This window comes from Mesoplodon densirostris, chromosome 10 (assembly GCF_025265405.1).
Source record: "Mesoplodon densirostris isolate mMesDen1 chromosome 10, mMesDen1 primary haplotype, whole genome shotgun sequence".
NCBI classification, from domain to species: domain Eukaryota; kingdom Metazoa; phylum Chordata; class Mammalia; order Artiodactyla; family Ziphiidae; genus Mesoplodon; species Mesoplodon densirostris.
The window spans coordinates 67,909,715-67,935,187 of NC_082670.1; the positions used below are offsets into that span (position 1 = coordinate 67,909,715).

The following is a 25,473-nucleotide window of genomic DNA, read 5'->3' on the forward strand; positions in this document are numbered from 1 at the left end:
ATGGTGTGAGGTAAAATAATCTCAGGTATCTGGATATCCTAGAATAAGCTGTCCAACAGTAATCAGTAATTCAGTTTTCCTTCATGTGGTCTTATCCAAGTGTTATGGGAAAAAGAAATCAGGTGCCTGAAATCACTGTTCAGTTCAACACACCATTTCTAGTGAGAAGTGTGGTCTGGAGCAGTGGTCACAGATGCCAGTCCTGGAGCTAGAATCCCTGGGGACACTCAGGCCCAGGTTCTGGCTCCCCAGCCCTCCCTGTGGGACCAGCTCCAGGAATCTGTCTCTAACAAGCCTTCCAGAAGATCCTGCTGTGCATCCAGGCTTGAGAATGTCTAGTCCAGTGGCTAAAGTGTAAAAGACCTGAACTGGCCCTAATTTGGTTAGCCGTGTGACCCAGGGCCACCAGGTGAAGCTGTTCAACTTCTCCAGATCAGATGAACAGCTGATTTGATGAACACCTCTGAAATATGTGATACACACAGATCTGGCAAGGACAGGGGTTGTGTTAAAACACCTCAGGCTGTGCAGCACTGCAGCTCAGAGTGCGGTCTGTGGACCACTGCCCCCTCTGCATGTTACCTGTCCACGTGAGATGGGGCACCTGTACCAGTGTAAGTCAACCCTGTCTCCAAGCACACTGTTAGTTCCGAGGACACTGTTGTCACAGCAAGCTTTCTTAACCAAGGAGGCAGTGCCCTGATGCACATCCTGGCCCAAGCTTCTAAGCTCGTTGTGGGCCAGTGACAGTTGGTGGAAACCCTTTGTGTAGCCCTGCCGTCCTGCACTCTGAATATCTGGGGCTCTAAGAAATGATAGAGTCAGTCCTGGTCTGAGTTCCCGGACACTGGAAGCCAGGAAGGACCCTTCTCCGTGCCCTTGGAGAGATCCACCGGGCACAATAAAGTGTCTTTTCATTCACAGGTGCTTTGTCACTTAGGTGTAACCAAACCAATCATTCTCACATGTCTCTCTTTCTCTCTCTCTTTCACTGACATTACACTCAGCCGACGCTCTCCCTGGGGTGCTGAGATGGCAGCAGCGTCTCTGGTCCTTGGCAACTCGATTTATCGAGGTCAGGGTTTCTGGGAAGGTTCCCAGTCCTCAGCTGTTGAGTAACGAGGAGAAAGCCGAGGGCAGGAAGCTGTGGGAGTACAAGAACTCCATCATCTCTCAGGTCAGAAACCTTCCAGGGGAACTGGTTGATTCTGTAACTGAGCCCATGTGATCTGTGTGGCTCACCCTGCCTTGGGGTGGGCACTCTGGGTCTTCCTCCTTTCTTATTATGGTGGCCCACTTGCCTTGATTAATTGATCTTACTGCTTTGGGTATTTCACCAAGGTGAAGCAACAGTGCAAACATTGTCATGAACAGAGATGGTCTCAGGAAATGGCTCCCACTAATGGTGCCTCCCACTTATCCATCCCAGATCTCAAGAAGCTGCCCACTTTCCATGTTTCCACATTTAACACATCCAGGTAGAGAACCAAATTTAATATCATACTGATGACACACTGTATATGTTATAAAGACAGAAACAGAATTTTAGAGTTGAAAGGGGCTTGAAAAGACTCTCTTCTTTAGCCTCCTCATCATCCCGTCTGTGGGCAGAGCTGAGACACAGAGAGGTTAAATGTCTTATGAAAGTCACACAACCAGTGAGGAACTGAGCAGAGAGTTCCCTGATACTCAGAATAGGGAGTATTTTCCCACTCAGGTACTTTGTTACACAGTGTTCACGTGAGTTATTGTAGGTTAAATTTTACAGGTAAAATAAATGTTCACTTTATCTTCTTAGAGAATAGTATATTATTGTCTAAATCATTTTAAAAGATTCTTCATTGATAGCATCCCTTTAAATTGTTCATCCAGAAGTCTGCTATAACACCATGACATTCACCTTTTTTAAGAACTTTGTGAAAAAATGTCATATATCTTTGAAAGAAGGCCCTTAGGAAATCTGAAGCCATTTTTTAATGGGTACCAGATACCCCAAATTCTCCTTAGGCTGAATTTTTTTTTTTAAGTTGTGCTGATTCAAACTTAGAAAGTTAGCCAAGGTCACTTCACTGGACTCAGGCAACTGATTACATTGAAGGAGCAGGGCTTTTCCTCTGGTTTGTATAACCTGCGGTGGCCCTGGGTCCAGCATGGTCTCATTTATTGACACTTCTTCAGCTTTATTTTCATCCTCTCTACTATAGTGTAGAGAAACAGAGCTCACGGAATTGAACTTAGTGATCTGAGAGATGCGTGAATGATCGTTTTCATACCCCATATTTTCTCTTTGGATTTGGCAAATTCTTCTCTTCTGGCAGATAATGGAATTGGGTTATTTCAACAAGTTGGAAACTCTTGACGTCTTAAGGATGTGTTATTTTTCTATATCTTTGCCCATGGTCAAAATTGAAAAGCACACCAACAGGAAAAAGCTGACAAATCATATTTGTATTCTTGTGTTGACTCTGTATTTGAAAATGTAAAACTAACCTTATCCCATATACCAATAATCTTCACTGTGAATTGAAGTCATGTAACCACGGAGAGGTGACATCCTTTACCCCATCTCCTGTTTACTATCGTTTTGATGTTTGCTCATCAAATGGGTACTGCCTCCTTTTCAGGTAATGATCAGTGTTTTCTTAGGCACCTACTATGGGAACCAACATTGTCCCAAATATGGGGGAAGAGTAACAGTCTTGAGTGGTGGAAACAACATTGACTTTGATTTTAAAAATCTTTGTGCTGACGAAACATTAAAGTGACTATTTGAGATAGTGAATACATTTATAAATATCTTTTATTGCATGCATTTAGTTTCACATTTTTTGGATAATTTAGTATTTTTATGAAAAGCTTAAAGGAAGTTTGAACAAAGTGAATAATTCAACTTTTTACCAATAGGTGACTGCACATTTCACAGAGGACTTCTCACTGAATTCTGCGATTTCTCAACTGATGGGACTCAGCAGTGCCCTCTTGGTAAGTGGCCCATCTGTGCTCATTTGCTGGTAACCGAGGAGGGAGCGTGGCTTCCAGTCACGTGGTGAGGTGGCCTGCAGCTCCTTGAGGGCAGAGACTATGCCTTTCTGGACGTTTTATCTCTGAAGTCTGGTGTATAGTAGGTGCCCTGTAAAGTGAATGGATGTGACTGGGTTAACTGATTAGCCACACCTCAGGAAGACACTGAGTGTTTGCAGGAACTGTCGAAGAATGGGGAACCCTGAGCTCCCTGAGGGGCGCAAGAGGACCCCTGTCCTGGAGGTTCCACATTGCAGAACCTTTGAGCAAGTCTCTGTATTTCCCACTGGTTCTGTGCACGTAGGAAACATAGCTGAGTGGTTAAGAATTAGGACCGACCTGGATTCTAATCTGGTCTCCATCTTTTGGTTAACCGTGTACGCAGGGACAGATGACTCTCCCTCTCTAACCCTTAGCTGCTTTATCTGTCAAATGGGGTAACAATACTGCCCTCAAAGGGTAGTAAAAACCAAATGAGTTAGCATCAGACCGCGGGCGTGTTTAAATGCTCAGTCAACAGTAATATATCTGCTCGGGAATTCCCTGGCGGTCCAGTGGTTAGGGCTCTGCTCTTCCATTGCAGGGGGCACGGGTTTGATCCCTGGTCCGGGAAACTAAAATCCTGCAAGCCGCGCAGCACTGCCAAAAAGGCAAATAGTAATATATCTGCTGTTGCTGCTCCAGCTATTTTTAATACTATGATTAAATGGGGAAAGTTCTTTGCAAAAATGATGTTGAAGAGGGTTTTTTCCTGCCTGTTTGTGTCTCTGGATTTCACATACATTCATGGCCTTTCTTACCCAGTCTTATCTTGTACACCTCAGTGTTCTTACATTGCTGTTCTTTTCTGTTCCTCAGCAAGCTTCTCAGAGAGTTGTTCTCCACAGCCCTGAGTTTGAGGATGCTCTCTGCGCCCTGATGGTGATGGCTGCTCCCATGGCCCCTCACATAACCTCGGAGCTCTGGGCAGGTAGGTGGGGAGGCCTTGCTTGACCAGTTACTACTGACCAGCATGTGCTCCAGCCTCTTGTTGAGCATTATTCAGGACTCATATGTCCTCAGCTGTGGGTCCAGCGTTTGGCATCTGCACTTGGGATCCCTCTGTAGAAATGGGAATGAAGTGAGAAGGTGCTGTGCAGGAGGACTTGATGGTTATTCTGGGCCCCGTTCTCCAGACCTTGTGTTCAGAGGTCTCCTGTGACTTCTGCGGATGTTTCAAAGGAACTTGCAGAAGCCAGGCAGCCTAGGGATGCTGTGTTTACATCATGCTTTTATCTGGGGCCCTCTGAGAAGAAGCATTCATTTCTTTTTCATAATTGTTTTAGCTCTTCTCACCTGTTTATTCTTCTCAGTAGAACTCTGGCATAGTTCTGTTAAATTCTCCCAAAATCTCCTTGAGATTTTGATTGAGATTTGGTTAAACCTAGAATTAACTTGGGAAAGTTTCACATTTTTACTGCATCTAGGCTTCCATCCCAAAACATGATCTGTCTCTCCATTCATTCAAGACTTCCCTCATGCCTGGGCAAGTTTTGTAATTTTCTTCATGTAGGTCCCACACATTTCTTAAGATTATTCTCAAGTATTATATCTTGCCACGTTTCATTTTATTTTTGTTATTGTGACTGGAATCTTTTTTCTTTAATAATTTTTGACTGGTAATGTCTGGCATATAATTTTTAATATTAATTTACTTCCTTATTTTCTAACCAGATTCCCTACCAATCTCTCCTCCTTCATTTAAGGGGTAGAATCCTCTTGGATTTTCCAGGAGTCTATGATCAGCAAATAAGGTTAAGTTTTCTCCTTTCTAATAGTAATGCCCTTGTGTCTGTTTACTTTCTTTAATATACTGCTTAGAAAACTGTATGTGATGTTAAAGAATACTGGCAACTGCCAATCTTGTTTCATTTCCAGATTTAAATGGAACACTTACCTGTTAGGTATGGTGTTGGCTGTTGGTTTAGAGTAGATATTCCCTGTCATGTTAAAGAAGCAGCCTTCTAACCTTGTTTACCAGAACTCATCTTAGGAATTGGGAGGTAAGTTTTACTTAGCATCCATTCTTCAATTGTTGAGGTGTTGTATCCTTTGCTTTTAATTTTCCCCTTTGCCCTGTTGTCATGACCTATGTCCAATTAATTGATTGCCTAATAGCCTATTGTGGGATAAATTTACCTTAACCATGGGGTAGTAAACTTTTAACATACTGTTAAATTCTATTTGCTAGTGTTTTATTTAGAATTTTGCAATTATACGCCTAAGAGACACCAGTTTTTTCTCAGTATGCATTGTCAGGTTTGGGAATAAGGGTTTTGCTGACTTCACCAAGTGAATTGAGTTGCTTCTGTGCTTTAGAACAGACTCTACAGGACAAGACGTTCACCCATTCTTTGCTGAATAGCCAGAATGCCCTAAAGGGTGGGTGGTATTAGGCCCTGCCAGGCTACTGCCATATCATATTAGATTATGTAGCCTTTCATTATCTCCTTAGGCAGGAAACATGCCTCATTCATTTAGCTTTGGTGATCACATTAAGTCTTTTAAATGGCACACTGTTAATTCTTTCCTAGTCTTCCCTTCTTTTAAAACAAAACTTATCTAATTTATAATAAACGTGTTTACTCTGACCCTAGAATATACAGATCTGTCCCTTTTATCGTCCTTTTTTGTCCCACATTATCTGTCTGCCTCCTTCATTTCATTTCTCCCAGGAGGGACTGATATAAATGGGGTTTTCAGAAACTCCCTCCTTGCATTGCCCCTCCAGTCTCTGTGTTTTAGGGCCAGGATTTGGGGGGGTGGCAGAGAGGATCTGCTGTCTCCAGGGTCCTGTCCCTGCCCAGCAGGTCTTACCAGACAGGTGTACACTGTGGTGTTACCCTGTTAGTCTGTCCTTCAATTGTGTGACAAGATCTCCAGCAGGACATACACTAAAGCAGTATGGTAGAAACTGGCCCATTTCAAACTTCGCTCCATGTTTTTTTCCACACACAATACCAGTGGGCTTTTGTGAGCTGTGTTATAATAAGGAGTGGGTCTAGACTGAGTCTTAGTTTTGCTAGCATGTCTCATTCAGCCATTCAGTAAACATTCATTGAGAATGTATTTTGTGCCTGGCTCTGTTCTAGGCATTGGTGGGAAAGCTGGGGAGGGCATTCTGAGCAGCGGGCATAGCAGTCTGTGTTCATTCACTTGAGGAGATCTTCCCTCAAGCTTTACAAATTCATGGCAACTAATTTTTTTTTTAATTCAAACAATGGGAAACCTTTGTCTCCTGGCTCTGCACATATGTATGGATGTGGCTCCTCTGAATGAGCATCGGGGGCTGTAGCACAGTCAAGTGAGGAGTCCTACACACCAGGCATATCACCCTGGTCACTAACTCACAGACAGGTCTTTGTCAGGTGCCTTCTGGAGAGAATGGGGCCACGACCCCTTCCTGCCTCTCCCAGCAGCAGATAAGGGGAGTGTCACAAGGTGTTGAAAGTCCTTTGCAAACAGAAGTGCTATGTTGTGAGGGTCATTATTGTCATCCCACACTGTCAGTCACTCTTGTCTCAAGGCTTTGGGACAGTTTTTACACACATTTGGTTTATTCTAAAAAACATAGCTTTCATATAACTTCTGGTTTCATTCCTGCATCTTTGAAAGATAACCTCACAATGAATATAATGGAAATGTGGTCAGTGAGGGTGGGATGTTCAGAAATTACCATTTCTCAGAGTTCTCCAGAGAAGCAGGTTTTCATAAAAGAGATCCTCCCTCAAGGGCAGCAGAATTGACATCTGTCTTCTTGGGGGGCAATTTGGGGTCCATGGGCAAAATGGCCATCATGGCTCTGGATAAAAGGAAACCTTTAGAGAAGCCCGAAGTACTTCTCTATCAACCACTTAAAGAATCAGTGGAGACCCAAGAAACAGAACCAGTGTCTTGGCAGTGTGCACACTTCAACAGGATGAGGAAATCTTTTTTTCCTTCCTGAAACTTTGGATCTGAGAAGGTCAATAGACCACATCTGAATTTACAAACTTATCTTTTGTTTACCACCATAGAATACTGTCCTATCTATGAGGGTGTTAGGGAAATTTTGCATATTTGGAGTTACTGATACTGTTTCCACACAAAGGACACAAGGTTTCCTTTGTTGGTGGATAGTAAAAAAGCAGAAAATCACCAAACAGGGAGCTCCTTGGTGGTACTCTGGTTAAAGGTATCATTTTATCATCATCAAAAATGACCTTTCTAAGAATATACCAGCAATACAAGTGAGCTGGTTTTATCTTATATGCAGAATAAGGGCAACTGCCTCAGGTCCCACTCTTGGGCAGTTGGTGGGGGGAACTACAGCAGCTACGCAGGTATAAAGCAGGGGAGGAGCCTGACAGCAGCTAAAATACTCTAACATGCACTCTCTCACCAAAGCTCCATCAGGAGGCTTGTTGTCTGTCTGTAAGATCCACCCTCCCCCAAGTTGTTCTCCAATCTACTGGCTGCCACCACCAACTGGGTTCAGATAATACAGACTATCCCTTGGTAAATGCTTTCGGCAGTTTTAGGCATGAGTAAGGGTGCCTCCTCAGGATGACCCTCCTCCTCCCCCTCTCCACAAGGAAATCACTCTAATGCACAGTGCCCAAGTTTCATTTCCATAGTCTTTTTCTTCATCCTTAGAGGGCACATTTTTTTTGGAAAAAAAAAAAGATCAGGGTTTGGCTGGGCATCTAGTCCAGTATTTAGCTCAAAATGATATTCCAACAGTATTCAGGTGCACAGAAATTCATCTCAGTTCAGTTCAGACTCAAATTCACTGTTGGTATTAGTCATCATATTACTAATCACAGTCTTTTACTGAGCCTTGCTCAGGGTTTGTTAGGAAGCACCTGTCTATGCCTTTTTCCAGAGGCTCAATTCTGCACCTTCCTTGGAAGGGTCACATCCTTGCCAAAACTCCATCGTGGATGGTGGAACAATTTAGCTTGTGCATGCTCCCCCAAGAAATATGTAGCTAATGATAAGAATGTACGGTGTCAAACTGGAGAGGGACAAAATGGTTCTAGTGACAGAATTATCTCTATCAGAGAGAAAAACTCTTCAGTGGGATTTTTTTCACAGTCTCCCGTTCAGTGCTCTGAGGAGTTGCCTTGCACACGTCCATTATTACTCTGCTCAGTCACACCCTAGGACAGCTCTAGCCCTCGTTACTCATTTGTAATAATAATAATAATACCTTGCATTTAATGTACTGCTTATCATATGTATGATATGTTCTATAACATTTATGATATTTACATTTAATTATAATTTAATGTATGTATTTTATAATGTACTGCTTTATCATATATGTATATATAGTACGTTAAATTCACGATAATTTGATACCTATCTGTGAAGTAAATAACCCAGCAGCCTTGAGTTACTCAAATCTTGTACATTCTCAGAAGGGCCTACTTGTATGACTAGCCTTTGGCTGGCTCCTAGGAACTGAGGTCTTAGAATGTTCCCTATGCTACTAACTTATTAGGGCACTGTGCATGCTTGAGGTCTTGAACCACATTATACCAGCTTGTGTGGATAGTTTGTGTAAAAAATGTGATTTATGGTGAACATCTGCTTTCCTTCTGGGGGGTCTGAAGTTTCAGTAACTGCAGTCAGCACTGCAGTTACCCCAATGAAAACCCTGGACTCTTAGGCTCAAGCAAACTTCCCTGGAAGAAAACATTTTGCATGTGTTTCTGCAGTTCATTGCTGGGGGATTTAGTATATCCTGTGTGACTCCACTGGGAGAGGACTCTTGGAAGCTTATACCTGGTATCCTCCAGCTTCTGCCTGATGTACCTTTTTCCTTTATTGATCCTGCTTTTTATCCCTTTGCTGTAATAGACTATAGCCTGACTATTAAAAAAAAATGACCTTTCTAACAGGCAGCAGCTTGGATGGATCTCAAGGGGATTATGGTGAGTGAAAAAAAGCCAATCTCAAAGGGCTATATACTCTATGATCCCATTTATAACATTCTTGAAAAAACAAAATTATAGAGATGAAGAACACATTAGTGGTTGCCAAGGGTAGGGTTAGGGACTGGGCAGAAGGGGTGGTGACCATAAAAGGGGAAAGGGAGCCTTGTGGTGACGGAACAGTTCTGTCTCTTGAGTGCAGTGGTGGTTGTATGAAGCCACACGCATACATGTTAGTGCTTATAAAACTGGTGAAATCTGAATGAGCTCTTTGGATTGTACCAATGTCCATTTCCTGGTTTTGATATTGTGCTGTAGTTATGCCAGATGTTACCACTGGGGGAGGCTGGGGGAGGGGTCACAGGACCTCCTGTACATTTCTTTGCAATCTCCTATGAATCTATAATTATTTCAATTTTTTGTTTGTTTGTTTGTTTTAAATTACCTTTCTAAACCCACAAGTCCTGAGTGTTGAGATTCTGGTTCTGGAATGTCATAGACGCTGAGAGAGGAAGGGAAGAAGCAATTTATTTCTTGTTGTGAAAGGTTTTAATAGACACACACACACACACACACACACACACACACACACACACACACAACTGACCAGATGCAGCCGTTCATCCCACTAGTGTGTGAGGCTCCCATGTCTCCTGCATCGCTCTGCAGAGCAGCGTGAAGGAGCTCGTGGTGACGGGATGGGTCTGCCCTAAGTGCCCAAGGAGCGCTGCTCCTCGAGGATGACCTCGCAGCTATACAAGCCCAGCTTCCGAAGAAAAGTGCATAGAGCCAGCTGCAGAAAATAGCTCCACCCTCCAGTGTACCTCTCTGGGCTTCTTAAAGCAAAAGCAAAACCTAGATTTTTCATTGAAAAGTACATCTATACGCATATTGTAAAACCTTCAGTTCTTACAAAGGGTGTGTCCTAAGTTCCCTCCCATCCTCACCCCTACACTCAGTTGCTCTCCCCAGGCACCTCCACTGCCAGTTGGATAGTTGATTTGACAGAACTCCATGCATGCATGTGAAATGTTTCTCTCTTACCATATGGAGTGTATAGAGTCATTCTATATCAACACGTACAGGCTGACCCTGTTTTTTTTTAACAGCTATATGGTGTCCTACCCAGTGAATATTCCATAGGTTATTAAACAGTCATCCACTGATGGGCATTTGAGTGATTTCTCCTCTTTTTCTGTTTTTTTGTGCTGCTTTGAGATGAGCCTGTTGTCTAAAATACAAGTTATTTAAAATGTGGTGATAAGATCTCCATTTCTGTTTCTCTGGCCATTTTTACAGTTTCAACAGTGATTTATCTATCTTGGTTTTTGCCTCCGGTTTCTACCTCTTGTCATCTCCAAGTCTTCCATCAGTACTTTAATTGTGAGGGTCACAGCAAGGTGACCCTTTGCCTCTCTTAAGTTTCTGAAGTAACTCTAATCTTGAAGTATAGTCTACCACCATAAACCCATTATTCTTTGTAAAAATGGTGGTAAAATATTGTAGCTATATTGTTTTGCTGTACGTATATGCTGTATTCATTAATTTCAACAAAACTGTAAATCTTGGGAATTCCCTGGCGGACCAGCAGTTAGGATTCCATGCTTTCCCTGCCAAGGGTGCAGGTTCAATCCCTGGTTGGGGAACTAGGATCACACAAGCCACACTGTGCAGCCAAAAAACAACAACAGCAACAACAACTGCAAATCTACAAATAATTTAGAAGTGTGGTAACACTTCTAGAAGTGTTCTACAAATAATCTAGAAGTGTGGGTGCTAAGGTACTTGTAAGGGACAGTAAGACATCTGCTGATGTTCGATGGTTTTATACATGAATGTGTATGCTGTGTCAGTGTTGTTATTTCGAAATAATGTCAACAGAACCCTTTCTGTGGGTAAAGGCTAATGTGAAGTAGCATCACTTCCTGTCCACTTCCTTGGAAGTGCCAGGGCTGGACGAGGCATGATGGGAATGAGACACCACAGGGTCCCCAGGTTCTCCCCTGTGTGTATATGAGGATGGGGGTGGGCTGGAGACAGGCCTGCCATCCACGGGCACCATGACCACCCAGCACTCACTCCGGGTGCCGTGGTGGCGTGGCGACCTCGCCAGCTCTCAGAGCGGGAGAGGAGGCTTGTTTCAGTTATTTCACGGGAAGGTCAGCAACAACAGCTCTCCAGAGGAGGGGCAGGAAGGGGGTGGGCTGAGAGCGACAGCTGGCCTTGCGTGGTGGCCTTGTGTGCCAGGGCCTTGCCACTTCCCAGCCTGTGTTCGGACTTTCTCCACATGCTTCCCAAAGGCCAGCTCTTGACCTGACCTGTGTCACGTAAAGAAACAATTGTATTTGCCATGCAAATATTAGGTATTTTTACTACCCTAAAAAGAGCAGGGGGCTTCCCTGGTGGCGCAGTGGTTGAGAGTCCGCCTGCCGATGCAGGGGACACGGGTTCGTGCCCCGATCCCGGAAGATCCCACATGCCGCGGAGCGGCTGGGCCCGCGAGCCATGGCCGCGGGGCCTGTGTGTCCGGAGCCTGTGCTCCGCAACGGGAGAGGCCACAGCAGTGAGAGGCCCGCGTACAGCAAAAAAAAAAAAAAAAGAGCAGGAAGGCAAAACACTAAGTAGAACTGGGGGTAGTAAGTTTCTTTTCCTCCCTGCTGAGCAGGATGGCCCCACTCCCATCTATATGGAATCACTGGCGGGGGCCCAGGCCGCTATAAATAAGCATCCTGATTGCTCCAGGAAGGCTGGACTTCCTCATTTTTTTTAAAGTGGAATTTGTAACAGCTTCTGCCCAGAACATTTGTGTCCAGTGTCCTTTCATCTCCCAGGCATCCTGTACAACTGCCATGCGGAGATTTTGGAATGCTTCCCACTGCAGCTGGGTCACAGGACAAGGCATGCTGGCCCAGCCAGCTAAAATAAAGAAGTAATTATCTTCCTTCTGTGACCTCTGTCTGGCGATATGAGTCTTAATAGGATCCCTTCTGAGGAACAAGCAGGAAGCTCCTCTCTGCTTCTGCCAAAAGGCACATCTGTTAGAAATGGAGTAGGTTCCTTAGAAGCATGGGAACCCCAGGACACAGGGGCCAGATGGGCCCCAGGAATACATCTTTTATGCTACTTGATTCTCAAACCCTGATGGGCCTTCCCTTCCCTCAGGTTGACTAGCAGCACAGGGTTACAATAGGAGTGACAGATAGTAAAACATGGGAAGCTACAACAAATCTGTGATGCCTGCCCAAGAACCAAGACAGAGGTCAACAGAACAAAATGGACCAGTGCTATTCAGAGTGGTCCGTAGACCTGAGGCTGGTCTAGGAACTGTCTCTAGGACAAGATAAGGAGCTTAGTAGGTACATCACCTGTGTCACTAAGCACATATTCGTGTAAGACTGACCATTTTTTTGGTAGCAAGAATTTCTCAATGAAGGAAGCAGTGTATTGATTCATATTCTGGCCTGTTCTTCAGCTCATCACAGACAGGCATTTTGAGTATCTTTGTAGTGAATAGTTCTGAAACCATCCCTAATATAATATATTGTAAAAGACAAATCACAAACCAATAGGGAAGAGAAGGTTTATTCAACAGATTGGATTTGGAGAATTGACCAAGTATTTTTTAAGAATGTTTTTTCACATTATATGCAAAATAAATATGGATAGATCAATTATGGATAAATGGGCAAGAAAATGAAACCTAAAAAGAAACCAGAAGAAAAATCCTGAACTGATGTTTTAGCATGGGAAAACTGTTTTTAAATATCTTTTCTAATTACAAAAGTAATACGTATTCCTTGTAGAAAATCTATTAAAAAGTTTTTTGAAATTTATGTTTATTCTTATAGTTCTAGTTATTCCATTTCACTCTGTATAATATTCTGTTGAATAAATAGCTCACAATTTATTTATCTAGTCCCCTACTAATGGACATATGGGCTGTTTGAAGTTTTAATTATTTTTACTATTAAAAAAATGTCAACAATGCTTCAGTGAATGCTCTTGTAGCTGTCTTCTTCCTAATACTACTAAAGGCCTAGATAGAGGCAGTACATGAGAATTCCATTGTTTCACTTCCTCACCAGCATTGGTATTGTTTCAGTGGTGGTTTTTCATCATCATCAATAAATTTGTTTTTAATAGAAAGATCACCTATACTTCTGCCTCCCAGGGTTAATGCTTGCTGCTATTCTGATGTATTTCCTTCTAAATTTTTATCTGTTTATTTAAATATTTACTAAACCTGCGGCCATACTATATATACTATTGTGTGTCATCCTTTTCCATGAAATTGATTATTAGTTTAAAATGTAGGAAAAAAGAGAATCCAAAACTATATCTACAGCATGATCCTGGTGGTAGTTCGGTTTCATTTTGTGGAGTTGGTTTGTACATACAAGTATTCATTAAATACATTACATTAGTATCTTTCAAAATAAAAAGTTTAAAAGATGCTATCCATGTGAACATGATTTTCGTCTTTGTTTTTAGACTTTTTACAAATTTTCTGCAAGGAGCATGCATTACTTTTGTCATCAAAGAAAATAAAATAAAACATTGTCATTCACAGCCCAGTGTTCGGGACTGGCATTGTTGGGATTCATTCCCTCTGTCCCAGACTTGGCCTCAGACCATCCCCTGAGCTATGGGCCCGTCCCTCAAATGCATCTGTTGGTCTCAAGGCTAATAATAAGGGGGAGGTATGCAAGGGCCACCCCACCTCCACCAGCCCTGGAAAAGCCATTCGCAGCGTGAGGGCTGTGCATCTGCCACAGCACCGCCCCCAGCGTGGGCACACGAGCCACATGCACTTGCCCGCTTGCCCAGGGCTTGCCTCTGGGAGGACCAGGGAGGCAGCGGGGATACCACCCAACAATTGCCCAGGGATCTGTTTTCTGCTCTGTGTATTTCCTGCCCATCTGGGGGCATCTTTTGTACTCATGAGATCAACAGAGGCTTGGAAATCAATCTTTCCCTGCTAAGAAGCCCCTGGTTGAAGTCCCAAAGCACTGACAGTTGGCCCTGAGCAGCTCTGGATGGTGAGCCTCCTCTGCTTTGGGAGCTGCAGCGTGAAGCACTCTGGGAAGAGAGACTGGAGAGGGTTTCATTCCCCCCTGCTTCCTCGGGTTTGACCCACCCTGACCCAAGGACAGCTCTTTCCAATTTGGTAATGGCAGGAGCCCCTCCCGAGAAGAAGTTTAGTGGAAAGGTTGAGTGCCCTCTGAGTAGGTCCAGAAGGAGCGCCCCGCTGTTCTCAGCATGTTGGCTCTGCGGATTATGAGTAAAAGCACTCTCAGGCCACAAGTATTCATGGGCGAGAAAGGAAGCAAATGCAACTCATTACTTTGGGATCCACTCTCAGGAGCACAAAGGACTCCTTCACCAGCAGGACTGCAGAGAGACCGAGTAAAATCAGCAGCCTTGCTTTTGCAAATGCACTTGAGAACAGTGTGTCCGTCCATCGTTATGGCTCTGGGTGTCGTTTGAAAAAAAAAAGAAAAAGAAAGCTACCTATAAACTGGGATGATGAGCCAGGCTGAAGGAAGTAGGGGGCACTTGGTAGGCTGTGGAAAGCCATGGTGTGGCCTCCTGGGGCCTCAGATGGCTCCAAGCCAGGCTGTGTCAGGGCAAACGCTTTATTAGTGCTCCCAAGGGCCTCGTATGTGCTCAGTGACTCACATCTGTGCCTTGGCGTTGCAGGCCTGGCGCTGGTGCCAAGGAAGCTGTGTACTCACTATGCCTGGGACACCAGTGTGCTGCTTCAAGCCTGGCCAGCTGTGGACCCGCAGTTCCTCCAGCCGCCCGATGTCGTACAGATGGCGGTTCTGGTGAGTGTCTCCTGCAGCCCCCCAGGGCCAAGGCGAACCGGCCACACATACACGGATGGGTTTGGAAGTTTCTCGCCAGGCCTTTCTAGCCCACCCAGCTCTCCGCCCAACCCTCCAGCCTGTCTTCCTTTGCCAGCACCTTCAGTTTTGAAGTTACCACATACCAAAAGCTTGTGAGCATAAAACTTGTGGCCAGAAAGTGGAAAGCATCAACCTGTCCTGCATTATAGGTTCTAATTGTCTTCCTTTCCAACTGTGTTTCAATCTCTCTAAGTTTCATTCAGCTGCTCTGGGCTCTTGGAGGGGGTAGGGTGATGGTGAGGAGGTGGGCAAGGAACACCTCGCTCTGCAAAATATATTTCAGAAAGGCTACATGAAATTTATTTTTTGGTAAATTGCATCATTTTAAATAGAACATAAACATAACATAACATAAACATAAAAGTAGTTGATTATAGTTTATAGAGCAAATAACTCTCCTATAGTTTTCCTTATGTAATTTTTATGTATTTAATTTGTTTAATCTGAGACCCATTATGAGGACTATCTCTTAAATATGCTGATGTGGCTGAAGAGGGAAAGAAAACAAGGGGTGAACCTTTTAGTCTGAACCACACGTGGGCCAGCTAACTTACATCCCAAGTTTAATTTAACTCTCACCACCCTAAAAGGTAGGCATAGCTGTTCCCATTTTTTTCAGCTGAGGACACAGGCTCAGAGAAGCTCGTCACCTTGCCCACGTTTATTTGTTTATTCCTCAGTCATTATCAAGTTACCTATGCTATCAATACATCAGGCACAGTGCTAGGCTCTGGGGACATAAACCGAAATGCAAAAAACAGGGTCCCTGCCCTCATGGAGCTTAAAGCCTGGTGGGAAAGATAGGGGAAAAGAAGAAGGAAAGAGAAAAATAAACAATATAATTGCAAACTATGGAAAGTACCACAAAGTAATCACCCAGGGGCTGAACGGGAGCCGGGCCTGCCAGGCCCCACCTGCTTCGTCTGCAAACCCTGGGCCCTACGGGCAGATCCATGCTGGGAAAGACAGTTTCCCCCAGGACACTGGCTCCTTCACAGATGCTCTGTCTCCATACCACCTGCCCGACACTTAGTGCCTCGCTGCCTCCAATTGCCCCCCCCATGGAGGGGAGGAGGGGGGCTGCCCTGCTAGGCTTCTTCCCAAAATCCTCAAAACCGAAACAGCCTGTGGCACAGAGAGGCGATTTCTTTAACTTGAATAATAGTTCTAAGAAATAACTATCTGTGTACCCCTAAGAACTCGTCCTCAGCGCAACTGAGAAATGCCAACCTGAGACACTGAAGTTTTCATCTGTGAAAATGTCTTTCCATTTTAAATTACCACTGAAGAAAAATTTAGTTTTGATAATTGGTAAAATAATTTTAGATTATCATTGAAATAAAAATTCTAAGATTTAAAATGTGTGGAGGACTCCCTGCAAGTACACCCAACTCAAGAACCTCTGGGTTGGGGCACTGTGCCATGTGGCAGGACTTCTGTCAAGGTCTGTGTTCTGCCTCCACGTGATCTCACTTGGTGCCATGGCCAGAAGCAGAAGTTGCAACACAGAACAGTGTAACTCGGTGTAATTCAGTTCAGCCGTGCCCGTGTGCTCTGAGCCCAGAGGCACTACATCGTCTTCTTGGAGCCCAGCACCCAGGAGGGACAGTCTGGGGAGGTACGTGCATTGTCATGCACACCGAGAGTTTGTGTAACCTCCAGGTTAAGATGTAAGAGCTAGGGGGTTGGACCATCTCAGTTTTGCAAAATACTTAATTTCTCTAAGCCTCAGTTTCCTCAGTTAGAAAACACAGGGCCTGCCTTAGCTGGTTGTTGAAAGAATTAGATGGGATAATGCCAGGAGGTACTTAGCCTGCTTCTGGGCACACTAATGACAAAAGCCACTAACACTCAGTGAGTACCGACTAAGAGGCAGGGACTGCCCTTAGAACTTTCCGGATACTAACTAATTAACCCTGCACAACAGCCCTGTGAAGCAGACCCCGCTGTTTTCCCCATTTCACAGACGAGGCAGATACGTGCCTAACCCCATCTTACAAGTGAGGAAACAGTGGCTTAATAACTCACTCAGTAAATATTAACTGCTGCTAGCGTCAGCATCGCTGCCTCTGGCAGTTGGGGCATTGGAGGAGGCATCCGAGGAAGGGGATGTGGACCTTGGCTTTGAAAGAGGAGCAGCATTTCCCTAGTGGAGAAAGGAGCAAAGGCGGGGGAAGTCCTCACTGGACCGTGAGCCATGGACGGGGTGGAACAGAGGCAGAGGCAAGGCAGCACTGGAGGGAAGGCCAGACTCCATCCCGAGAGGTTGGGGGCTGGCAGGGAAGAGAGAGGGTCCATGGGGTCATACCGTCTCCACCACTTGCTGGAAAGGGGCCTTGGGTAAGTGGCTTCACCTCCTATCCCTTAGCTTTGCCCTCTGTGAATCGGGGATGGAACGGCTGTGACCTACCTCACAGGCTTGTGGTGGGGATAAACAGGTTCACTCAGGTGGATTGTGGAGCACAGTGCCTGGCACAGAGTGAGAGCTCAGACAACGTGAGCTTTTATTGTCATTAGCCATAGCAGGGCTCCTGTCAGTGAGTAGTGGTGGATGGGACGGGTGGATAGTGCTCGTGGCCAGGGGCCCTCCAGGCAGCTGTTGGAAAAGTCCAAGAGAACAATGCAGAGGCCCGGACTAAGGCTGAGCGATGAAGTGGAGGTGGCAAAGCTGGAGGGGCGGAAGCTTGCAAGGCCACCAAATGGGGACCGGGAGACCTTTCTAAAGTCAAGCAGCCGCTCTTTGAGGTGATGTCTTACTTGTCTCCCACCCAGTGATCGAGGCTAATGCAGCCCATAAAAATGCCACTAAATTCTACAGAAATCTGAAAAGATGAGGTGGGTGATTAAGGGATCCTGGATAATGTGCTTGGGTTGAAACTTCAGAAGTTATTGCTGGTAACTTTTCATAACACAGTGACTTTATTTTCCAAGTTAAAAACAGGAGCATTTGGGAAAAAAACGTAAGCATTCTTAGAGGAGCGATGGGATGGAGGATTTGAAGCACGGCTGTTCAGAGGCTATTTGGGTCATGTGTCGCTTTCCTCGGTGGAAGTATCAGTTCATATTTGATGTGAGGTTTTTCCTTATGAAACTAATATTCAGTGAATACCACTACGGCTAGAACTCTACTGGCCCATTTTAGGCAAGAGTTGTGTGTGATGTGGGTCCAGCTTCCAGGTGGTCAAACTTGAGCGCCCCCTTCTGGAGCCACTCATCAGGGAGGGAGGTTGCCTACACGTCCCAGAAATTAGTCCACATGAGATCTAGGTAAATCCTCGGTGACACCCCCTGTAGCCAGATCTGAACTTGATTTGAGCTTCAGTAACACAATAATCCCTCTACCCCCCGGATACAGCCTAAGCCATCTCATACTGAGGATTTTTGACATAGTTTCCACCACAGCTGTGACGGGGCAGCACTCAGGAAATACAAGGTGGCGCCCTCTCCCCCTCCTTACCCAAAGTGTTCAGGCGTTAATCCTACCCATCTAAGTGCACTTTGTTCTTCCAGGAAGCTGGGTGCTGCCTTTTCTTTCTCTTTTCCCGTACTCCCTCCCCACACACAGGCAGCAGTACCCTTGAGGGGCAGTGGGTATTGATGTCTGGCTGCCTGCCACTCTCAGGACTTTCCTCATTGTTTGTCTCGGCTTTTCACCTTCTCAGATCAACAACAAAGCCTGCGGCAAAATCCCTGTGCCCCAACAAGTTGCCCAGGACCAGGACAAAGTCCACGAACTGGTTCTCCAAAGTGAACTGGGTGTCAGGCTCTTACAGGGGCGAAGCATCAAGAAGGCCTTCCTCTCCCCGCGAACCGCCCTCATCAACTTCCTGGTGCAGGAGTGACTGCAGGGATGCTGCGGCTACCACGAGGGCTTGAGACACCTCCTCCAGGTCTGGGATGAAGGAAGGAGTCTGGGGCCCAGGGGCAGGAAAAAGCCAAATGTCTTTTTATATATATATACATAAATTTTATTTATTTATTTATTTATTTATTTATTTATTTATGGCTGTGTTGGGTCTTCGTTGCAGTACGCGGGCTTCTCTTGTTGTAGAGCACGGGCTCTAGGCGTGCAGGCTTCAGTAGTTGTGGCACGTGGGCTCAGTAGTTGTGCCTTGCGGGCTCTAGAGCACAGGCTCAGTAGTTCTGGTGCACGGGCTTAGTTGCTCCGCGGAATGTGGGAATCTTCCCGGACCAGGGCTCAAACCCGTGTCCCCTGCATTGACAGGCAGATTCTTAACCACTGCGCCACCAAGCCCCAAGCCCAATGTCTTGAATGTCTGCCTTTGTACTCTGCCGGGCTGGCATCAACAGGGTGCCTCTGAGGTGTGGTCTGGTGCAGGGGTGAAGGTGGGTGGAGGCAGAGGAGAAATATGAGTGAAGCGGGGTGGGGACCCAGTACCTTCCTCCACCATTGCAGGGTAGAGGAAGCATCTAGCCCCATAGGAAGCCACCAGAGATTCAGCTGGGTGGGAGCGAGAAGGTGAATTGAAAAGCAAGTGAGGATGAGCACGAAGCCTCTCGAGCAGCCTGGGAGCTTCTGGACCCCAGAAATTGCACTGCCTTAGGCAGGTCTTAGGAACATGAGGCTAAACTGAGGAGGCACAGGGGCTGAGGAGCAGCGTGGGCAGTCACTGTTGAACAGGTGACAGAGCCTCAGCATCGTGGTGGATTGTCTCCCACCTTCAGGCTAGATGGAGAAGCCATTTGGGTCGTGTCCAAATATCCATATGCAGAGTGGACACTGGGGTCTTCAGAAGTTGCTCGGGGGAATTCCCTGGCGGTCCAGCGGTTAGGACTCGGCGCTTTCACTGCCGTGGGCCCGGGTTCGATCCCTGGTCAGAGAACTAAGATCTTGTGGGCTGGCGCAGCCAAAAAAAAAAGAAGTTGCTCGGAATCAGAAGGCAAGCAGGGCTAGTCCGGCTGCCAGCACTCCCACCACTTCTCAGCCCTGCCGTGCAGGCTGTTTCCACCCCAGCCCAGCTGGACTTGCCTGCCGGGCCTTCTCTGATCCTGGTACTTAGGCTCTTGGACGAAGTACCACTTCCCACTGTGAATGGTGAGCAGCGCTTCCTAACCACTCCCTCAGGGTGTAAAATTTGCTGTGAAGTGAAGCAGAACGGAGCTGGTTCCAGCCTCAGATGGAACCAATCTCGGAGCCCGCTGCAGCTCAACAGGGAGTCTGCTCATGTGCGCCGCAGATGGTGATGCCGCCATGGATGTGGCCCCCAGAGCCAGTCATTAGGAAGAGCAAGTCCACCGCAGGGTGTGGGACTGATGCCACCCAGGCATCTCCTGTGCTTGAGCCACAGCAGTTGGCTGCCAGGGAGACCCTGTGTCATTGTATATTAGGGTGATCCTGGGTTTCTGTGAAGTCAGCTATCAGGTGCTCTTACCAGAACTGGCCTAAGCCACTGATTACTATTTAATAGGGGGAGGAGGAGGAGAATCTAGCCATTTTGTGACACTGAAAATCCGTATTCATTCTCTGATGCCTTTTTCTGAAGTAGCCTCAGATGTGGTCCCCTGCACTTCAGCAGTTAACAGATGACTTTTTTTAATGGAATAAAATGTTTGTCATGTATGACTTGGGGACATATGTGTGATCCTGGAATAGCCACCATATTCCAATTCTGGGAGTTAATCAGGAACAGATTGAGGTATTCCATCGTCATCTGAAGCCCTGGCTATGTGCCTGACTCCACGTGGACTGTTATAAAGTGGGATGCATGGGGAACTTACAGAACATGGTAGACCATACTGACTCAGAAATGTTAGTAACAGCAACTAAGTCACTTGGCTCAAACTTAATATTCTGCCTGATCCCCATGCCCAGAAATCCTGGTTTAATTGATCTGAAGTGCACTTGGGCATCCGGGAAAAAAAAAAAAAAAAAAAAAAAAAATCTTAAATCTCCACAGGTGATTCTAATGGACAGCTAAGTTTGAAAACCACCGGATTAATTGATGCATTTGAATCATATGTCTAACTAGTCCTTTCTCTCCCTAACCTTCAGCTTAACTGGGATGAATTTGGTAACGACCAAAACACAATGAAGTAGAGCTGGGAAAGACTAGGACCAGAAGGGAAGGCAGGGGCCAGAAGTCTGGAGCAAATATTTAAGACGTTCCTAGAGCTGACTTGAGTGTACACACTCCAATTCCATGTACCAACAAATGTGGATTAAATATAAGTGAACGGATGAGGCTATTTGGTACAAGAAGGTGAGTGAGTGTTTTTGCTTGATTGTCTTGTTTATTCCAGAAGTAAGGTAAGCGGTCTTGAGTCTGTCAATAAGATGAGTGTAGGGAGCCCTTTGTCTGCACATAATCTGGCCAGAGCAGTGGGTGAGTCCAGCCTCAAGGCCACGGGACTAACCAACACGTCTTTGGAGACCTTTTTCTCCAAGACGATAAAACTTTTAAAAACAAGAGCCTATTGGTACTACTGAGATGGTTGGTGTAATGGAAAAATTGAACAGAAAAATCTGATCCCTGGGGTGGGAAATGATCTCAGTCCTTTATTAACTGCCTTGATTAGGTCAAAAACTGGACTCAACAAGTTCACTTGCATTATGTCATTTAATTTCCACTAAAACCCTAGAGGGAAGGAATTATTCTCTCATAAATATGAAGATACCCAGGTTCTGAGGTTCAGTGATTTGCTCAGTTTCTACAGCTAAGTAGAAGAACCGAACGAATCCAGACCCAGGTCCTCTGGCCTCCAAATCCCCTTATGCCATCCACTGTGTCTACCAGTCCCCTCACCTAATTGCCCATCTTGCTTGAAGTCAGGAAAATTGAGATGTTGGCTGGAAGCTTGGGGCTTACTAGGGAAGCCTCGTGACTGAATGGAGTGGCCAGTATTCTTGTTGCCTTTGCTGCCTTGGCTTGGGGTTTACTGATTGATGGCCTGAGGCTTCTGGGGGCAGATGGCCCAATGGTGTGAGCTAGAGGTTTGGGGCCACATAAAGAAGTCCACCAGAAATCCTTACAAGCCACTCATGGCCCACAGGCTTCTTGGCAGGCCAATGCTCAGACAAGATGGCCTCCAAACCAAAAGCTGAGGATCCGAAGTTGGCTTTGGTTTTCATTTCCAGGTGGTTTGATTCCTGAACTGAGCCCAAGTCAGGATTATGAGGCTACTAGTGCACACGGACATGCAGCAACATGCAACTGGGCTGATGACATTTCTGCTGGGCCACAGTTGGCCATTACTCAGGCCAAAGAGGGCATGGTTCCTGCACCAGCTGCCCTGGCCTCCACCACCAGCTGCCCTCTTGGTGTTTCTCCTCCTAGGAGGGAAGGGAAGGAGGCAGACAAGGCTACAGGGTCATTCTGTGCACCAGGAACCGTGCAAGGGGTTTTGCTGGTGCTCTTAAGTCCTCACATCAGTGCTACAAAGTGGGAATTATGACCCACGTCCTATAAAGAAGGAAACTGAAGCCTAGAAAAGTATAGCAGATTACCTACGTCATGCCACTGATAACTGCTCGAGCCAGGATTCAGCCCCAGTTCTGCCTTTCTGTTCACAGCTCTTGCTCTCTCTTCAGCCCCAACCTGCCTTCCGGGAGGGAAGAAGTGGGGTGTCTTGGGAGGAAATACAGCTCTTGTTCTTTCTCTCCCGGGAATTCTGAACTGGAGCTCTGGCATGTATGTGGCTCCGCAGACTGGAGCCCCACACTCATGATTCACCTCCCCGCAGACCCTCCTTAAAGAAGGGGGCTGGGCTTTTGTACCCTGAATCCATCCATCACTGGCTGTGGGCCAACACCAGGTGGAGGGGGATAGTTAGTAATTTCCTGGGCATCTTGGGATGAAGGGACTCCCACTGGCTCAGGGAAGGTTTCCAAAGAGGAGCACAGCTGAGCCGTCGGCAGCCAGCATGCACGGGAGCTGGGGACAGGCACCCCTGCTTGTGAGGAGGACCCGAGTGGAGCACCCAAGGTGACCACCGCAAGGAGAGAAGGTGAGAGTCCTGAGAAGCAGTCCTGAGAAACCTGAGAAGCAGCGAGTCTGTGGGTGGGGAAACACTCTAGACAGACACAGAGTCATAAGAAACACGGAAGAACATAGGATGGAGTGAGGACAAGCTGAGCTGCCTTGGGCCTGCCGTGATGCCCTGGGCTGGGTGGCTCCGGGCAGTGCCGCTGCATTCAAGGCAGTGGGTGAGACCAAACCAGAAAGCGTCATTCCCCCTTTTGCAGATGACAAAACCATGGCTCACACAGGCTGTGACTTGCTTAAGGTCCTACAGTAAGTGATGGAGTATGTTGACCCCCATTCTGTGCTCATTCTACTCAGGGGCCCCTGCCCCTACCCTGCAGGAAAAGCCTGGTGGTACCGCCAGGCAAAACTTAGCTCAGGAGGTAAATATTCTTAATTGTGGAAACCATCAGGGTAGACAAAATGAGTAGAGTCTGTACTCCCGTTTCTTCCTGTGAGAAGAGCAAGCAGAAAACATCTGTTTCATGGGCTGAGTCCCTGTCTGAAGCTCAGAGGGTGGGCGGCCAAAGGCTCTCATCCAAGCTGATGAGTCTGGAGATTGGAATCTGGGGTGACCAACAATGAGCAAGGAGGAACCCCCCCAAGGGTGGGTGGGCAGGCAGTGCTGGCAGGGAGGGGGCAGCCTGGAACGGCTGGGGAAGGGCCAGTCCTGTGGGCAGCAGCCTCGGATCCCAGGGTGGGGCCAACAGCCGTCCAGAACGGTTGACCTCACTCCAGGTCTTCATTGTGTCTGCCCACGTGAGGGAGCGGATGCAGGGATAACGGGGCCCTGCGGGGGTGGGGATCCAGGCCTGCTGGAGTCACGCGCCTGGAACCCAACAGTCATGACTCACCTCCATGCGCCTCAAGCCCTGAACTTGAATTCCAGTTCTTGTCTGGCTTCTGGAAGAGCAGGCCTGTGCCAGACACCCAGTGATGCCTGAGATACCCCGATATCAGCAGCAATAATAACATTTACCACTTACCGAGGACTAGTTATGTGCCAGGCCCTGTTGTAAGAGGCTTACCACAGAAGGGGCCCAGCTCAAGACCACATGAGAGGCTGGCAGAGCCGTGATTCCGACCCCACTCCACCACATTGCTTCCCAAAGGCCTTGATGCAAACCAGCCCTGAACCTCCTGGGTTTTCCAGGACAGCCCTGATTTCTGGCTCTCAGAGTACCCTAGAACCTGCCAAGCCCACACTTCCTGATCTGAGAACACCTGGGTGAGCACCTCCCTGGTGCCCAGGGAGAGGTGTGGGCTCTCTCTCTGAGCCCGGGACTGAGCACTCCCAGGGAGCCCTCACCTTTGAGCCCCATCAGTGAGACCTAGAAGTCAGGGGGTCAACTTTGCTCTTCTCCACATACTGCGAGGAAAATCCCGTGGAAGGGGAGACCTGGCCTGGGCCTGTGGGCACAGCGAGAGCTGGCTGGCCTCACAGCAGCCGGCCGGTGTCTTCCCCAGAACATCCTTTCCTCTGCCCACAGAAGAACCTCATCTGGGATTACTTAGGGGTGGTTCGCCCCAGCCCCGCCTAAAGGTGGACTCGCCTGCCACACTTGCTGCAGTTGCACCCTCATGGGCTGCCTCAGGACCAGGAGAAGAACCGGGCCTGGGCAGGGATCCCCTTCCTCAGACACTGTGAGGTGAGGGGTGAGTGTCCAGTGGGTATAGTGGACACTGTGGGGTCAACTAGGGAGGCGGGGCCACCCAAAATGTGCTATTATTCACTGAACCTGGAATGTCATTCATCAGGGAAAAGGCAGCTCCCTTCCAGTAGAAACAGGGACAGGGTGGGCCATTGGGGCTTTGCGAGGTGGGTTCCCCAGGGGGCTCGCTGTCAGTGGGCAGAACACAAGGCAGCCACCGCATGGAAATAGGCTGAAAAGCCAGATGTCACCAAGTATCTCCATGATTAGTTGTCTGTTAACCTGTTAGTTATCAGATAACATGTTAGCTTTCTAGTAATATCTTAATTGATTTTTATTATGGCCTGAATGTTTGTAGCCCCCTAAAATTCATATGTTGAAATCGTACTTCCAAATGTAATGATACTAGCAGGTGGGGCTTTGGAGGTAACTAGGTGAGGTCATGAGGGTGCAGCCCTCGCGGGTGGGATTAGTGTCCTCATGAGAGTCACAAGAGAGCTTGCTTCCTCTCTGCATTCTGCCACATGAGGACACAAGAAGTCAGCAGTCTGCAACCTGGAAGAGGGTTCTCAGCAGAACTCAACCAAACTGGCATCCTGATCTCAGACTTAGCCTCCAGAGCTGTGAGAAATAAATTTCTGTTGTTTATCAGCCATGCAGTCTATGGTACTTTTGTTAGAGCAGCCAGAACTAAGACAACTACTAACATCTTAGGAGTCAGTTCCCCTCTTAGTGAGTGCAGTAGACCTCAGTTACAAGTTACCTCATGATTACCTGCAACCCCTTAGTTGTGCGCTAACACCTTAGTGGTCTGCCAGTATCTTGACTGTCTACCAATCATCCTGAGCAATAATTTTTCAAAAATTATCAGCTGTTAATGTAACTATAACAGATAAACCCCTAAGCCAGTGGGCTTAGGGGTGGGCTCAGTGGGCTCACTCGGCAAACTTTA

At 46.7% G+C, this 25,473-nt stretch overlaps 1 protein-coding gene across 6 annotated transcripts in view; it reads left to right on the forward strand.

The window, feature by feature from the left end:
- LARS2 (leucyl-tRNA synthetase 2, mitochondrial) overlaps positions 1-18,870 on the forward strand; it is a 248,413-nt gene extending 229,543 nt beyond the window's left edge. For 5 of the 6 annotated variants that reach the window (XM_060110202.1, XM_060110199.1, XM_060110204.1 and 2 more), the window contains 5 exons: positions 1,008-1,177; positions 2,905-2,982; positions 3,880-3,991; positions 14,679-14,806; positions 18,550-18,870. In XM_060110202.1, the coding sequence (XP_059966185.1) occupies positions 1,008-1,177; positions 2,905-2,982; positions 3,880-3,991; positions 14,679-14,806; positions 18,550-18,729 (668 nt within the window). In that variant the 3' untranslated portion in view covers positions 18,730-18,870. Of the gene's footprint in view, positions 1-1,007; positions 1,178-2,904; positions 2,983-3,879; positions 3,992-4,938; positions 5,251-14,678; positions 14,807-18,549 lie in introns of those variants that run through there. The other variant, XM_060110205.1, reaches the window with a different exon arrangement.
- Positions 18,871-25,473: the final 6,603 nt, after the last annotated feature.